The following is a 15,631-nucleotide window of genomic DNA, read 5'->3' as shown; positions in this document are numbered from 1 at the left end:
AACGAAAAGTCTGGCATCTGGTTCTCGAGACTTGGACAGCTCCCCTCAGACTCAGCTAGATGGGAACTGGGGAAGAGAGGAGGGAGAGGTGGCTAAGGGATACCTGTAGCCTCTGACGCTAGGGATAAACACCAGACTGGCCAGGCCTCCGTGTTGACCGTGAGCAGGGGCCTGCCATGGTCACTCACAACGGGACCCAAACCTGAGGGTCTCTGGAGGGTGGAATTACAACCAGAGGGCCACAGCCAATCAAATAACCCTCCTCCAGCCTGGAGCCTCCTGAGTTCTGTCCAACTGAGTTCATATTTAGCCTCCCCATCCAGCTGGAATGCACATCCAGGCGGCCTCCAACAGTCAGAACTCTATCCAAGACCTAATGCAGCCCGAATTCACCCCTGTAGAGCCCCATTCAACGAGAATCCATGTTCATATCTAAAGTCACAGGCCAGGTTTGGTGATTCATTTATTTATTATCTTAACAAAGTTTTATTAAGTGCCTATTCTGTACCAGGTAGCAAGCTGACTAAATGTACTTAAACTGGAAACGTAGCAAACTCCAGCACAAACCCGTATTTACATGTGGGTCAGTGAGACCCAAGAACCTGGCAAAAAAGCCCAGCCGTGACCCGAGCAATCACCCAGTAAATGCTCTGATACAGGGTCCTTGAGACAGGTGTCACATTAGGAAGACTGTGATGCAGTCGTCTCCCAGGGGCGAACAGAGAGACGCGACCCGCTCTTCCCCACCCAGCCAGCACCCAGCCACCCAGCTGGCGCACGGCTTTAACAGGGGTGGGGATAAAATTTACACCCTTATCTGCATGTGTTTCTGTCCCATCCAAGCTCAAACTCTCCCCAGAACCAAGATGAGCGCCTTCCAGGTCGCCCTTGTCCCGTGCGGCTTCCGGGAAGCAGTGCTGGGAAGAGTGAGGGTCGGGTCAAAGGATGTGAAACCAGCTTCGGCAGCCCGGAGCTGTGCAACTACAGTTCCCGAGAGGCCTTGCGCCGGGCGCCATCTTTCCGCCCCGCCCGACTAAGCGGCCTGCCGGAGTGGGCGGGCTCATGCGTCATCGGCGCGCGCGGCCGCGGTCGCGGAGCGATGACATCCAACTTCCCCCCATCCCGCCCTCCGGGCTGTCAGTCTGAGCTCGGCCAGACACTGGCCGGGGGGCCCGCCGGGCCGGCGCCGCTATGGCGGCCGTGTTTGACCTGGACCTGGAGACGGAGGAAGGCAGCGAGGGTGAGCCAGAGTCGAGCCCGTCGGTGAGTGGTCCTCCCGGGCGCGGCTCGATCCCGAAGCCGATCCCATCCTCCAGGCGGTGGAATCGCCCTGGCTTCCCCCAGCCAGAGCGTCTCAGAGCCCGGCCCCTGTTAAGCTCTGACCCACCCTCACTCACCCCGACCTGTCTTCCAGGCCCCAGCCCTTATCCTGGTTCTCCCTTTTCTGATCTCGGCCTCTCCTTCCCAGTGCTGGCCCATCGCCCGCCAGTTCCCATTTCTGACCCCTCCTTTCCTGGGCCAAGTAGTCCAGCTTGAGGCAGGGTTGGGCGGGGGGGGGAATCCCGGTGCCTTCCTTGGCTCTTACCCTCGATTTCTCACAGGACGTGTGTCCCCTTGCCGAGTCGAGGGCGGCTGGCCTGGAGTGAGTGAGGGTTGTGCTGGGGGAGGAGGGTATGGGCTGGGGAGGGAGACACGGGGAGTCCTGGAGCCTTGCCCCCTTTAACTCTCGTGTCAGTAGGCCTGTGGGACGCTGTGAGGAGGTGGAGCTGACCGAGACCAGTGTGAACCTGGGCCCTGAGCGCATCGGGCCCCACTGCTTCGAGCTGCTGCGTGTGCTGGGCAAGGGGGGCTATGGCAAGGTACTGGTCCTCTGTCCTCCCTGGTCTCCCTGCCCCAGTCTTGCAGCAGCAAAGGGTCTCAAAACGAATTAGACTTGTAAATCAGCCGAGCCTCCATAGAACGCTGAGGTAAAAACGTAAAGGAGGGAAAGACAGAGCCTCCCAGAATCGGACTTGACATCTTTACTGCCCCACCCTTGGGTGGGCCTCGGCCTCTGGGTCTCAGTGCCAGAGCTTCAGGGTGGAGCTTTTTGAAGGAAGGATGTGGGGAGGGAGGTTGATCCTGTCTCCCCTGCCCTACAGGTGTTCCAAGTGCGAAAGGTGCAAGGCACCAACTCGGGCAAAATATACGCCATGAAAGTCCTGAGGAAGGTGAGTCATGTGTTGATCCCACACATCCTTGCTCGGTGGCCGCCGTTCTCCAGGCACGACTTCAGGCTTCCGGAAGACGGTAGTGAACCCGGTGCTGGTCCTGGCCCCTGGCTTGGGCATTGGCTGGGCTATTGTCAGTTGTGGTTATGTTGTTTTGCAGTCATTCCCAGCCGTGGACAGTTTTGCCTCTGTTTCTGAGTCACAACTAAATAAATAGGGGGGCTACTGGCATCCAGTGGGTAGAGGCCAGGGCTGCTGTTCAACATCCTGCAACGTACGAGACAGCACCCACGGCAAAGAATTACCTGCCCGAAATGTCATTAATGCCAAGTGGAGAGTTACCCCTAGAGGATAAATCAGTCTTTGAGAAGGGTGACCCCTGGTAGCAGGATTACGGAGAGAGAGAATGGAGTGATAAATGGCGGCAGAAGGGCAATGGCAGGAGGGACTAAAGGAGCCCAAGGTGCCCATTTTCTGATTGATCCCCGCCTCTTCAGGCCAAAATTGTGCGCAACGCCAAGGACACAGCACACACGCGGGCTGAACGGAACATTCTAGAGTCAGTGAAGCACCCCTTCATTGTGGAACTGGCCTATGCCTTCCAGACTGGTGGCAAACTCTACCTCATCCTCGAGTGCCTCAGTGGTATGAGTGGGGGCCCAGCCAGGGAACCAGGGCCAGGGAACCAGCCAGGAAGCACTGGGAGCTCTGGGGGAAGCCCGGAGAGATGTGGTGTGTAGAATGGCTAGGGGGCCCCCACACCCATCCATCCATGTGTCTACCCGTCCCTTCATTCATTCATTCAGCAAACGTCTGTCCAGCACCTAATTGTGTCCCTCACCTGTCTTGGGGGTGGACGGGAACGGCGGGAGTTTGTACGGAGATCCAGTGGCTTGTTTTGTCCATTTCCACTACCCGTTCATGGCCTGTTCCTCTCTCCGGCGTGCCCTGTGTCGAGTCGGGTCCCAGATCCCACTGGTTCATTCTTGGCAGTGTCCTCCATCCTCTCCACTCTTCTGAGGGGAGGGCAGGGGTCAGGTTTCCTAACTGGGCCTGAGGCCTTCAGCTCACTTTCTTCCATGAACTCCCAGGGTCGTCGTCTCAGCACAGGAATTGTCCCCGGCGCTCCTACTCACAATCACACGGCTCCTTGTAACTGCCCCGATGAAGCCTGGCCTCCTTGGCCTGGTGCCCCCTGTTGGCCATGAAGCGGTTGGGGCCCGCTTCCCGGCTAGGTCCTATCTGCACAGATGAGCCCTGTGAGCCCCAGGCCCCATGTCCCTCTCAGTGCCCCCTCGATTCTCACTGTTTCCGCGGGCTGCATCCCCTTGCGTTGGGAGTCGTTTTGCCTCCTCTGTGAGATTTTTTGCACTAAGCTCTTGGAGCCCTTGCCTCGGTCTGGCCTATCAGAGCAGCTGTGTGCATGTCTGTCTCCCCATCAGACTGAGCATCCTGAGGGCAGTGGCTGGGTCTCTTCATCTCTGTGTCCCCAGCTTCGCCCAGCACAGGGCCAGACACCGAGTAGGCGTCGGTAGATGTTTGCTGAATTGAATTGAGTCCCCACGGCAGCTCTGTGAGGCAGGTAGGGCCGGAATTACGAGTCCCACTCTCCCCGAGAAGAAACCGAGACTCCGAGAGCAAAGGTGCTGGTTCCCAGCGCACAGCTGCTGACGTGTTTGTGTCACAGGCGGTGAGCTCTTCACGCATCTGGAGCGAGAGGGCATCTTCCTGGAAGACACAGCCTGGTAGGTGGTACTTCCTGCCTCTCTGGAGGGGCTGCAGGGATTCCCCTCACCCCGAGCACAGCCCCACGCCTACCCTTGCCTTCACCCTGTCCTGTCTCTGCAGTTTCTACCTGGCGGAGATCACACTGGCCCTGGGCCACCTGCACTCCCAAGGCATCATCTACCGGGACCTCAAACCCGAGAACATCATGCTCAACAGCCAGGGTGCGCGTGCGCGCCCCCCTCCCCCGCCCGCGCACCTGCACCTGCACCTGCCGGGTCGGAACCTGCAGGGAGGGCTGAGGAGCACCACGTGGTGGACCAGGGCCCTGACCATCCCCCCCCCACCCCCGCAATATCCTCCTCAGGCCACATCAAATTGACAGACTTCGGACTCTGCAAGGAGTCAATCCACGAGGATGCGGTCACCCACACTTTCTGTGGCACCATTGAGTACATGTAAGCGGCAGCTGGCTGGGACCAGGGGTTGGGAGGACTGGCAGGAAGGGCCCAGCCCGACCGATGGTTTCCCCTGGCCCCCAGGGCCCCTGAGATTCTGGTACGCAGTGGCCACAACCGGGCGGTCGACTGGTGGAGCCTGGGTGCCCTGATGTATGACATGCTCACCGGCTCGGCAAGTCCAGCCTCCTTGGGGCGGTGGGAGAGGGCGGTGGGAGGGAGTCCCCATCCCGGGGCTGGCCAGGGCCGGCGGGGAGGCCCGCAAGTCTCCTCTCACCCCCTGCCTTCTCCAGCCACCCTTCACGGCAGAGAACCGGAAGAAGACCATGGGCAAGATCATCAAAGGGAAGCTGGTGCTGCCCCCCTACCTCACCCCGGATGCCCGGGACCTTGTCAAAAAGGTGGGTTCCCTCTGTCCCTGGTCCCTAGGCCCCAGTATCTTCTAGGCCCCGCCTGGAATCCTGAGTTTCTCTGGGCTCCCTGCCTTGGGGATGAAGGAGCACTGGCTTTGGGGTCCATGGTGGCGAGCTGGGGCACTCCCTCTGTTGCACACCAGCTGCCAAGCTTGTTGCACAGATCCCTAGTCCCGGGTCCTAATCAGCAGAACGTTCACTCACGATGAGCTAGTTGTTCTCCCATTGAGAAGGCATTCGTTGGGGGTAAAGGTGGGCGGCTAGGCTCAGAGATCGGACCCCACGGCAGGGCCCTGGAGTGATGGCCGTGACTGGGTGCCTTTGTGAATGCTTCGTGCAGAAGGGCCCATGACACCAAACCTTGGAAGGCCTAAGGTTGTCTGTAGATGGGGACCACACTCCAGAGGCCCTCCTCCCACCACACACACACACACGTATCTCAGCTTTCTTCCCCCCGCCCGCCCTGAGGAACCTGGAGGAACACACAGTCAGTGTCTGTCCCCAGGAGCCTCATCCTCGCCCTTGCCCTGCAGTTTCTGAAACGGAATCCCAGCCAGCGGATTGGGGGTGGCCCTGGGGACGCTGCTGACGTGCAGGTGAGTCTGGGAGCCCCGGGAGGGGGCAGGGCGGAGTCCCCCAAGGCGCCAGGAGGCAGGCCCGGCCTTAGGGCACAGGGATTTTCTCTGTGAGCCAAGGAGGTGGAAATGACGGGAGGCTTGGGGGCCCTGTACCCACAGACGCACCCTTTCTTCCGGCACATTAACTGGGATGACCTCCTAGCTCGCCGCGTCGACCCTCCCATCAGGCCGTCTCTGGTAAGTGGAGGACCCGCTGGTCGGGGGGCAGGTGGAGGACCCATCTCGGATGCCCCCTGACCCCTCCTTGCCGCCCGGGTCTGCCCACAGCAGTCAGAGGAGGACGTGAGCCAGTTCGACACCCACTTCACGCGGCAGACGCCGGTGGACAGTCCCGACGACACGGCCCTCAGCGAGAGCGCCAATCAGGCCTTCTTGGTGAGGTCCTGGGTGGCCTGAGGGTTATGGGGGCCCGGGCAGGATTGGGGGTGAAGGAGTGGCGGGCACTGAGTGCCATCCGTCCCCCAGGGCTTCACGTATGTGGCCCCCTCCGTCCTGGACAGCATCAAGGAGGGCTTCTCCTTTCAGCCTAAGCTGCGCTCCCCCAGGCGCCTCAACAGCAGCCCCCAGACCCCGGTCAGGTACCGCAGGGCACAGGGGAGAGTGTGCAGCTGGGACGGGAGGCCGGGTCGGGCTTGGCTCTGCTAGCCCACCCTAGGGCTGCCTCTTGGTGCTCGTCTGCGTTTTCCACCCACCCCCGGGGACCCCTTGTGGCAGGGGCTGCTTGGCTGGGCACTTGACCGCGCAGCCTCTGTGCCTAGGTGGGGCGGGCTGGGCAGTGTCAGCCCTCTGACCCCAGGGGCGGTCCAGGCTGACTCAGCCTTGGTTTCCCCCGCAGCCCCCTGAAGTTCTCGCCCTTTGAGGGATTCCAGCCCAGCTCTGGCCCACTGGAGCCCACGGAGCCCCCTCTGGCCCCTCTCCCGCCACCGCCACCCTCGAGCTCTGCCCCCCTCCCCATCCGACCCCCATCAGGGACCAAGAAGTCTAAGAGGGGCCGTGGGCGCCCAGGGCGCTAGGAGGATGGGGGGCTCTGAGGGCAGGCGGGACCCTGGGCCAGTTCGAGAGACCTGGAGATGGGTCTAGGGGTAAAGGAGTGTGTGTGTGTGTGACAGCGTGTCTCTGCTGGGGGTGGCTGTCCCCCCGAACCGAGCCCACGAAGGGCCACGGGCTCTGGCTGTCAGGGGAGTGGCCTCGCCACCCAGCTGGCATGCAGTCGAGCTGTGCCCTCGAAGAATTAAAATACCGAATCATGGCACTGACCTGGCTCTTCTTGGACTTCTGGGGCGGGATTGGGGGGCGGGCGGCTTGCACCAGGAGGAGCCCCTGCTCAGAGACGGGGAGGGTCACTACAGGACCACAGAGCCACGGGGCTGGAGGGGTTTTATTTCAGATGGCTGCCCAGTGTCCCTTCCCGGTGGGGACAGGGCGGCAGAGCTTTGGGGACAGAACTGCTGGGGGAGCGATGGTCTGAGACTCTTCGTGGGGAAGGGGTGTGTGTGATGCTGCGTCCGGGACAGCTCGGGACACAGCGGCACGGTGACGGGGGTGGACCACCCCCGTTGGCTCTTACAGAGCGGTGACGTGGAGGCCCTGGCCCCCCGCCGCTTCGGCGCTGTCGTCCCAGGCCGCGCTGCCGGCGAAGGCGTGCAGGTCGCTCAGCAGGGCCTCAGCGCTGCCCCCTGAGCCGGCCGGCCCCTGGGATCTGAGGCCCAGGGCCCCTTCGATGTTCCTGTCGCGCGCCTCGTCAGCTGGCTCCGGGGCCCGCTGGGGGCCGGGCTGCTCTCCTGCTTGCTGCTCCTGCTCCTCCAGGGACTCTGCCTCCTCCGGGCCGCCGGCCAGGTCGTAGTGCTCTTCCACATCCTGCGTGTCCTGCGGCTGCTCGGGGTCCTCCTCGGGCGACTCCAGCTCGGCCCGAGCCCGGAGCCAGCGGCCCGGCGGGCTGGCCCAGAGGAGACGGCGCGTGCGGCCCCACAGCGCGGCGCCCAGGCGGGCCGGGTGGTAGTAGCCCCCCGAGTCCCGGCTGAGGCGGCGCCAGGCCAGCGCCAGGCCGGTGGCCAACAGCAGGAGCAGCAGCAGCAGCACGACCACGGTGACGGAGTTGGAACCCTCACCGTCCTCGGCACCGCCGCCGGAGCCCAGGACCCCCGGCAGGGCCAGCAGCGTCCCGAGCCCTAGGGCACAGGGCAGGTCCTGTGGGGAGACAGGCGGGGGCGCGTCACCGGGGCGGGGGGCGGTCAGGCCGCGTGACTGCGTCCTCAGCTGCCTCTTGGGCAAAACGGGGACCCGTGAGCAGAAGCGCCCACGTTCTTACTGGGTCTACGAGGCCCTGGTCCTTTGAGCTGTGGCCCTGGAGCCTCCGACCCCCGCCTTTGCCACCCCAGCTGTGTTCCATGCGCCCGTGCCTGCCAGGGGCCCGCGTGCTGGCTGTTCCCTCCACCCAGAATGCTCCATCCCCGGAGAGCCACGCGGCTGCCGGCTCACCTTGGCCTGAAGTACTGCCTGGCCTCTCCCCTCTGCGGCCGGGCCCAGCCCGGCTCTGCTTTCCTCGCCCTGGTACTCCTCACGGAGCCTGCCTCATCTGCCCCGCCAGAGCAAGCGGCAAGGGGACAGGGATCTTTCAGGCTGAAGCACTACCGTGTCTGACACACACAGTAGGTGCTCAGCAAACACCAGTCAGATGTGTCAAGACTGACAGTAGGGCGGGCGCTGGATGCGGAGGGAGGGAGGGAATCTGCTCTTCCTGAGTTGTGGGAATGGAGAGGCCAACTCTGAGATGACTCTTAACCCTCCACTTGGTCAGGTCTCGGGATGGGGGGGGCCCCCGAAGCCCCTCTTCCTCTCCCACCCACGGGACTGCCCCAGCTGCAGCATTTCCGTTCAACTCCCGTCCCTGGGGGCCTCAGGCTCACAGGGCCTGGGGCTGGGGGAGGCGGGTGCCGCTACCAGAGGAAGCCTGCGGTCGGAACAAGGCAGGTGGGAGTTGGGGGGGGAGGGGGGCTGAGATCCAGGCAAGCCTCCCCTTCTCCCCAGGCTCTGTTTTCTCAGGTTTCAGGGATGCGGGTAGGACCTGTGCCCAGGTCCCAGCTCACCAGCAGAACAGGTGAGAGAGTCTAGCCGAGGTTCCGGGCCTGGAGAGGGGTGCTGGGGGCCTGCCTCTGAGGCAAGGTGAGAGGAAGGCCCAGCTTCTGCCCCATGCTCGCCCGGGGTCTCCCATCTCTGCCCTTGACTGACTGCTTCTGCTCCTGGGCCCCCGTGCGGGGGTCTGCCCTTAGCGCCCAGGGCCCAGACATTCCAGCTCTGAGCTCCTGTGGCCCCCACCGCAGGACCCAGCAGGCTCCCGTGCTCACCATCAGTCCGCCGGCCTCGGTGCCTGCCACCAGCTCTGGCCGCGTTGAGTGGAAGTGAGCTCTGGCGCGCTCTGCTGCAGCTGGGGCTCCCCGGGCGCTTCCGCTTCCTGCCCACGTACCCCACCCAGCCCTCCCTGCCATAGGCCCCTGCTGGGGGCCCGTGGGCCTCTCGGGACCACCCTAACCCGCTAACCCACGCTAAAGCCTCATAGATCTCTCGCCGGATGAGGCCAGGGCTGTGAAGCCTCTGGCCGGGCCTCGGAAAGGAGGACCCAGGCACCAGCTCACAGCCCCTGCAGTCCTGGGCATCCACAGGTCTGAGGCCACAGTTTCTCCCATTGGCAGAATTCAGGGAAGCAGTGACCTGGTGGGGAGGGGGGGGATGCCCTTGGCCCCCAGCCTTTTCTCGCGTCTGTGATCCCTGTGGGCTGCCCTCATCTGCCCCCAGTGTTCTAGACTTCCTTTCCCAGCCCGACCCTTTGCAAAGGGCAGACCTGGCTTTTAGAAAGAGAATTTTATTTGGAATGAAAATATAGAGCTTGTCCCTCCCACGTCCTCCAGGGAGGGAGCAGGGAGTCGGGGGAGATGGTCCCTCAGAATATAAGCTTGCCTTGATACAAAAATCCTCCACAGTGACAATGACAAGAGCCAGGCAGTGGCCCAGGCCCAGGCCCACAGGATGGGTCAGTGTGGACTGTCCCTGAACCTGGCCCAGAGGTCTTGGGCAGGGGGCAGGAGGCAGCCAGCTAGTGGTGTGACTTGCCGGCAGAGGCTGGGCGAGGAGGGCGTGGAGGGGGAGGAAGTGAGGGGGAGTGGCATCCCCTGGGCCTGTGGTCCTACGCGTCCCCATTCTCCATGCGGCCGAGCTGCTCCTCCAGGCGACCGATGCGCTCCCCCTGCTCCTTGACCAGCGCCCTCAGTGCCCGAAGCTCCTGCATGACCTCCTCCAGCTTCCCGGCCTCCTGCAGGCATGGGGGGGTGCGGAGCGGGAGTCAGGGGGACCGGCCCTCCCCCGGTCAACAGAGACCCCGGCCCTTGAAGGCTTCAGGCCCACACACCGCCGACCAGGGCCCCTGGGGGGCACGTACCATGGCTCCGGCAAGGCTGCCGCTGGAGACGGTCGAATGGATGGACGCAGCAGAGCCGGCGGCCCCCGGGCGGGCCGAGCTGGGAGCCGCGGCAGGCCGGCTATCGGATAACACGTTGCGCCTGCTGACCTTCAGGTCCCGCTGCTTGCTGGGCACGTAGGCCTCCCGCAGGGAGATGAGGATGGGGTTGGCATCCTGCCCGCTCACCCACTCCTCTGCCTCCAGGGCCGCCTCGGGCCCGGCCGTGTCAGGGTACAGATCGTCCTGGAAGAGGTCCGACTGGGCGGGGGGCGGGGGAGGTCCGGATCAGTCGGGGGGCCCCGTGGTAGGGTCATCTCGTCTGGGCCCTGGGTAGCCACCTTCTTATCGCTCTCGGCCTCCAGGCCTGTGCCCTGTCAACCCAGCCTCCCACGCCCTGGCCCCCGTGGCCTCTGTAAAGCACACATCTCTCGTTTCACTTCCCTTCGGGGTGAGGCCAACAACTCTCTCAGAAACCTTCCCCACACTCCTAAGCAGGGGTCAGCCACGTGGCTCCATGGGATTCTGGAAGCCCTGTGTCCCACAGACGGTAAACCCCGTCAGCCTCATTCGCAGCCCTCCTCCCTGGGAGGCGCCTGGCTCGCTGGAGGTTCACTCAGTGAGCACCGGCCGAAGAATGAGGCCGCTCCAGGGTTCAAGGCCGGGCATCCGAGGCCCGGCCACATGTGGGCTGATCCCCTCTTCGTGGGAGTCTCCACAACAGCCAGGCTCTCGTCCCTCTCTCCAGTCTTCCCTCCGTGCCGTTCGGCTGGCCTAGACCCACCGTGGGAGGCCACCCCCACAGCCATGTTGTTGGGTCCTGCCTTTCCAGCCACAGGGAGCCCTCCAGGCCTGCCCGGCACCTGTCCGCCTCCCGCGGCTCTTCCAGAGCGGGGCCTCAGCTCACCCTGTCTCACCCCAACTTGTCCCACGCCTGGCACAGCCCAGCACCTGGCAGTGGCCCAAAGGCATGCCGGCACCCGTCCAGCCCACTGACCACATCCGCACTCAACCACGTCCCGTTCACAGGCCTCGGCCCGGTCCCCACCGTGCGGCCCATCCGCTGGGGAAGGGAGTCGCTGGGAAGGGGACCAGGTGGCCTCACCTTTCTTGGCACAGTCATGACGATGGGCTCACACTTGCGCTCGTGCAGTTTGTAGAACCTGGGAAAGGGAAGGGAGGAGGAACCGTGGTGGTACCTGCCCCTCACGGGCTCCCCTGCACTCTCCACTTCTGGGCTTCACCCCAAGCCCTCTGTAGTCCGACCTTGACCCTGGCCCTGCCGCGGGCCGATTCCTGGTCCTCAGCAGCCTCCCAGGATCTGACTGCTCACCCTGGCCAGCCACGGCTGGTGGGGGACTACTCAGGCCTGGGCAGCCAGCCACGTGGGAGGCCCCTCTTACCGGGCGATCTCGCACTTGCTGACCTCCAAGCCCCTCTTAGGCATGCTGCCCATGCCCCTCTGGGGCTCTTTGCTGGTGAAAGTGTTCAGGAAGTGGATATAGGGGGGCTCATCTGTGATCTCAAAGTACCGGATGCTGGAGTCGCCCTGCGGGGGGGAGGTGGCAGGGGTCAGCACCCAAGTGGGCCGCCTGCTTCCCACCCCCATCGGCCCTGCCTGGCCCCACCTTGCCGCAGACATAGACCACGTTGGTGTCCGGGTCGTAGAAGGGCAGCAGTGCCCCGTTGCTCGAGTCCAGTTCCTGCAGGGCCATGGGTTCCTCAAGGTTTTCCTGGCACATGGGGTGGTGGGCAGTGAGGCCAGGCTGGAACCTTCCTTCTCTCTCCTCGCCGTCCCAGCCCATCAGGACTGGCCCCAGGCCGCCTCCCATGCCGGCTGGCACGGCCCCCACCAATGCCAGATGGGTTCTCTCCCACCCTCCTGGATCCCTTCCACTCCCAGGATCCCACTTTCCTGGGCCACTCCAGGCCTTTGGTCCCCATCACGTGCGAGCAGGGGGGTGCCAGGCAGCATTACCCTGTCTCAGAGGGACCCACGGAGGCCACTACACAGCAGCACAGGGCTGTGGGACAGAATATTTCAGGAGAAGGGCTGGGAGGCCTCCTGGAGGAGAGGGCCTCGGCACTGGGCCCCAAAGGGCCACCCGAGGGGAACAGGCAAGCCAAGGAGGGAACGGCTTTCAACTGGCAAGAACGGGGTGGGCGAGGGCCTGGGGGCTGCTGGAGGCAGCAGAGGGGGCTGGAGAGCGAGGGGCAAGGACAGAAGAGGCTGCCAGGGCCTCTGGTGCCAGGCTGAGAACCGGGGACGCACACCCCTCTCCACGGTGACTCCTACCCTCCTTGCCCAGGTGGGGGTCCAAGTCTCAACCAAGCCTGATCCTCAGGCTGACCGTGGCCACTCACCGGGTCCCACAGCGCCAGCTGCCGCTCGCTCATGCGGCTGAAGCCTGTGGTGAACACCTTGCCGTCGGCCAGGAAGATGGCCCTCATGGGACGGGCCCCCTCGTGAGCCTTCTCCCTCTCCTATCCGGGACAGGAGGGGGGTGCAGAGTGGTCAGTGCGGCAGCCGACAGAGCCCCCTGGTCTGTCCACTGCCGGCTCCCCCCCAGGCATCCCAGGCCGCGCACCGCCACCAGGGTGCCCCGGCGGGGGTCGATGACGCGCACGCTCTTGTCTTTGCAGGCGGAGCAGAAGAGGCTGCCGTTGCGGTTCCAGCTGACGTTGTAGATGAGGTCGGGATGCAGACTGTCCAGGCGGTACAGCTCCTCCGCCGTGCCCACATTCCAGATGAGCACCACGTTGTCACAGCCTGCCGGGCACGGGCCATCAGCCCTCCGGGTGGGCTCGGACCACCCTCCAGGCGCCACACCCGGCCTCCTGGCCTCTGTGGGCCTCAGCCTGTCCCCCTGTTGGGTGGGCCTGGGAGAGGGTGTGGGTTCTGGAGCTGTGCAGAGGGGGCAGGGGGTGTTGAGGGGGCGGGCGGTGCAGACCTGCGCTGAGCAGCACGTTGCGGGCCGTCGGGTGCCAGGTGACAATGCCCACTCGCTTGGTGTGTCCCTCCAGCAGCACCACTGGCTCTGTGAGCGGGGCGGTGAGCCCGTTCTCCGGGATCTGCCACACCTGCGGGGCGTGGGGGGGTGGGGAGATGCCAGTTGAGGCCTCTGCGTGGCCCTGGCTGCCGGCAGCCTTGAGCCACACCTGTGACCCGGGCCCAACCACAGCCCCGTGCCTCACCATGACCGTACAGTCCTCTGAGCCGCTGGCAATGACTTCGTCGTTGTGGGGACACCAATCGATGTCAAGGACGGGTCCCGTGTGTCCACACACCGTTGGATAGGCCTTGTCAATGCGGCCCGTCTGCGGGCACGAGAGGAGCAGTTAAGGGGGAGCAGGAAATGTTTGTTGCCTCTGACCCTGACTCCGTGGTCATAAACCTCTCTCCATCCGGGCTAACACCTCTTTTAGGCAATAAATCTGAATCATGACACCTGCCCACAGCGGCGTAGGGATGGGCAAGTTACGGAAAGTGAGGTGAGCAGAGAGGCCTGGCAGGTGTGGCCCGTCTCCAGTCCTTCCGCCAGCCCTCACGGAGCCCACCTTGCTCAAGGGGAGCACCAGGAAGGCACCCCCGCCGCTGGCCTCCACGATCACAGCCAGGAACTTGGGATTGACGGCGCAGAAGGTGCTGTCCCAGGTGACCCGGGACACTCGAATATCTTCATAGCACTGGTCATTCTTGACTGGCTGTCCAAACACGTGCCGGAATTTGCTCTGCCGGACCACTTTGCGGAAGGACATGTCTGTAGGGCCGGGAGGCTTCCATCAGCCCACACCCATCCCAAGAGCCCTCAACCCTCCCAGGGCAAGGGAGGTGGGAGGACACAACCCGGTCTTGGCTTTCAGTTTCCACAGTTACAGAACGGGGTCACAGGTGCAGACCCTGCCACCCATCAAGGGGGCATCGAGGTGGGGGGGGGGCAGCGCACTGACCTAAGGCCCACGCTGCTGAGTCGGAGGGGCTTTGCAGGACCCTACCCAGGCGCCTCCCCGGCTCTGGTATGTGTGGGGGAGGTGGGAGGTGCGGAAGCCAGGGCAAGCTTAGCTCCTCTGTGGGTCCGAGTCAGTTCCTGCCCAGGATTTGGAAGCTGGGTGGTGGGGAAAGGTCTCCAGTGTGGAGCCGCGCTAGGCCCCAGTTCTGAGCCCCGGGGAATGTGCAGTGGCTGCAGGAATGTGCAGGGAGCTGCAGGGAGCCCCAGGCCGGCCCAGGGGGCTTGGCAGGGACTGGGCGGGGGATCAGGATGCCGCTCCTGGCCGCAGAGCATCCCAGGGCGTCCTCGGAGCGGGGTCCAAGGTGAACCTAGAGGGGCAAACGCTGGGCGGCCACAGGGAGTTGGGGCTGAGGGTGGAGCGCCGCGGAGGGTAAGGGCTCCTCGGAGTCGCGACCTCCCACCCCAGCCTCTCGCGGCTCCGCCCCCGCAGCCCCGCCCGGTCCCGCGCTCGCGCTCCCAGCCCCGGCCCGCCGCGCTCACCGGGGACGCCGGGGGCTGCGGCACCGGCCTCGGGCGGCTCCGGATCCCGGCCTCTGGGAAGCAGGAAGCGGGAATCAGGAAGTGACAGAGGAGCCGGGGACTGGGCCGGGGGGGCGGGGCGGGGGCTCGCGGGGGCGGGGCCGAGGTCACGCGCGGAGGGGCGGGGCGGGAGACAGCGAGTGGGCCCCGGAGGCCAGGATCGCTGGGGCTTGGGGAGCGCAGGGGCGGTGCCTGGGCGAGCCCCGCCCCTCGGGCGCCGGGTCCCTCCCGGGCGAAGGGGCGGAGATAGGGGTGGGGGTCGGAGGGGCCGGGGGTGCGGGTTGCAGGATGCAGCGCGTCCGCGACCCCGGCCCCTTCCCAGTCCTGCTCCTCTGGCCTTGCCCTCGGGATTGCCAAGATTGGATGGAGCCCGCCGTGCCAAGCCCCCATCCCAGCGCATACTTCCAGGTGCCCCAGTCCACCCCCCGAGTCCGAAATATAGTATCCGGTCTGCAGTCGATAAATTCACGTGCCTCTTTTTAAAGGTTACAAAAGTACACGCTCGTGATGAACAATGTAAATACAACAGCGGTGTTTTGAGGGGCGCGTGGAAGGCCCCAGCCAACCCACTGTTTTCGGTGAACATCCCTGGGGCCTGCTAAGCCTCCTTATTAAAAATAGAAATGGGAACATGCCCCTACTGGATCCCAGGCTAGTGGTCTGTCCGCAGATGACCCCTCTTAACTAGCTCCTGGGACAGGAGTCCAAACTGGCCTCCTCAGATCTACCCATCCCTGTCCCTGTCTCACCCTGGGGGGACTTAGGTGTCTCTGTAAGTCCGACAGGCACAAACTGTCCCCTCTGCCTGGGGCTGGTGTCCCTGGCGCACGGGGGCCCCCTCCCTCATCTTCCTTGAGGTGATGATCAGGGTCCCTTTCCCTGAAAAAGAGCAAAGCCAGAAGGAGACTTCTCTGGGGCTGCAGGAGCCCCCCCCCCATGTCTCACGCAGGCTGGGGCTTACACCCTCTTAACCCCTTCCCACTCCCTGATGAGGAAACAGCTCAGAGGGGAGGGGTGCCTGTCCCAGGTCACCCTACCAAGATTTAGTCCCCAACTGTTTGGCTCCAAAGTCCTTGCTTTTCCCTCTGTTCCACACACCCCGGGACAGGCTGACCCTTCCAAAAAAGGACAGGAATGAGGGTGCTTTAGAAAAGGGAATGCAGCTACTAAGCCTGTTTCTCCAACGTGCCCTCCAGGCAACAGCCAGG

At 64.0% G+C, this 15,631-nt stretch overlaps 3 protein-coding genes across 7 annotated transcripts; 1 reads left to right on the top strand and 2 right to left on the bottom strand.

The window, feature by feature from the left end:
* The first annotated feature begins 1,103 nt into the window (after nt 1–1,103).
* RPS6KB2 (ribosomal protein S6 kinase B2) lies at nt 1,104–6,693 on the top strand. 5 transcript variants are annotated; one of them, XM_046015595.1, is made up of 15 exons: nt 1,104–1,263; nt 1,602–1,642; nt 1,739–1,859; nt 2,142–2,210; nt 2,708–2,855; nt 3,898–3,955; nt 4,059–4,159; nt 4,303–4,393; nt 4,478–4,546; nt 4,687–4,794; nt 5,312–5,402; nt 5,544–5,621; nt 5,712–5,819; nt 5,910–6,022; nt 6,280–6,693. In XM_046015595.1, exons 1-15 carry the CDS (start codon nt 1,192–1,194, stop codon nt 6,455–6,457), a joined length of 1,446 nt encoding a protein of 481 aa, XP_045871551.1. In that variant the 5' UTR covers nt 1,104–1,191; the 3' UTR covers nt 6,458–6,693. The 5 variants fall into 5 exon arrangements, with proteins under 5 accessions (XP_045871551.1, XP_045871550.1, XP_045871554.1 ...); XM_046015594.1 differs by having other exon boundaries at nt 1,736–1,859; XM_046015598.1 differs by having other exon boundaries at nt 1,736–1,859; nt 5,910–6,017; nt 6,280–6,437.
* A 111-nt stretch (nt 6,694–6,804) lies between these two features.
* LOC123948461 (protein tyrosine phosphatase receptor type C associated protein) lies at nt 6,805–8,944 on the bottom strand. Its single transcript, XM_046015599.1, has 2 exons — nt 8,789–8,944; nt 6,805–7,631 (listed from the first exon to the last, which is right to left on the bottom strand). The coding sequence occupies exons 1-2, from the start codon at nt 8,927–8,929 to the stop codon at nt 7,008–7,010; spliced, it is 765 nt and encodes a 254-aa protein (XP_045871555.1). The 5' UTR covers nt 8,930–8,944; the 3' UTR covers nt 6,805–7,007.
* Nucleotides 8,945–9,287: 343 nt separating this feature from the next.
* On the bottom strand, nt 9,288–14,489 carry CORO1B (coronin 1B). The gene is made up of 11 exons (XM_046015593.1): nt 14,385–14,489; nt 13,453–13,655; nt 13,090–13,212; nt 12,846–12,975; nt 12,483–12,664; nt 12,259–12,378; nt 11,523–11,627; nt 11,298–11,443; nt 11,000–11,057; nt 9,877–10,155; nt 9,288–9,750 (listed from the first exon to the last, which is right to left on the bottom strand). The coding sequence occupies exons 2-11, from the start codon at nt 13,651–13,653 to the stop codon at nt 9,625–9,627; spliced, it is 1,470 nt and encodes a 489-aa protein (XP_045871549.1). The 5' UTR covers nt 13,654–13,655; nt 14,385–14,489; the 3' UTR covers nt 9,288–9,624.
* Between the last annotated feature and the right edge of the window lie 1,142 nt (nt 14,490–15,631).

The sequence above is a fragment of the Meles meles genome, chromosome 8, assembly GCF_922984935.1.
Source record: "Meles meles chromosome 8, mMelMel3.1 paternal haplotype, whole genome shotgun sequence".
Taxonomy (NCBI): Eukaryota; Metazoa; Chordata; class Mammalia; order Carnivora; family Mustelidae; genus Meles; species Meles meles.
The sequence above is the reverse complement of the archived record's forward strand: the minus strand, read 5'-3'. Positions and strand labels throughout refer to the sequence as shown.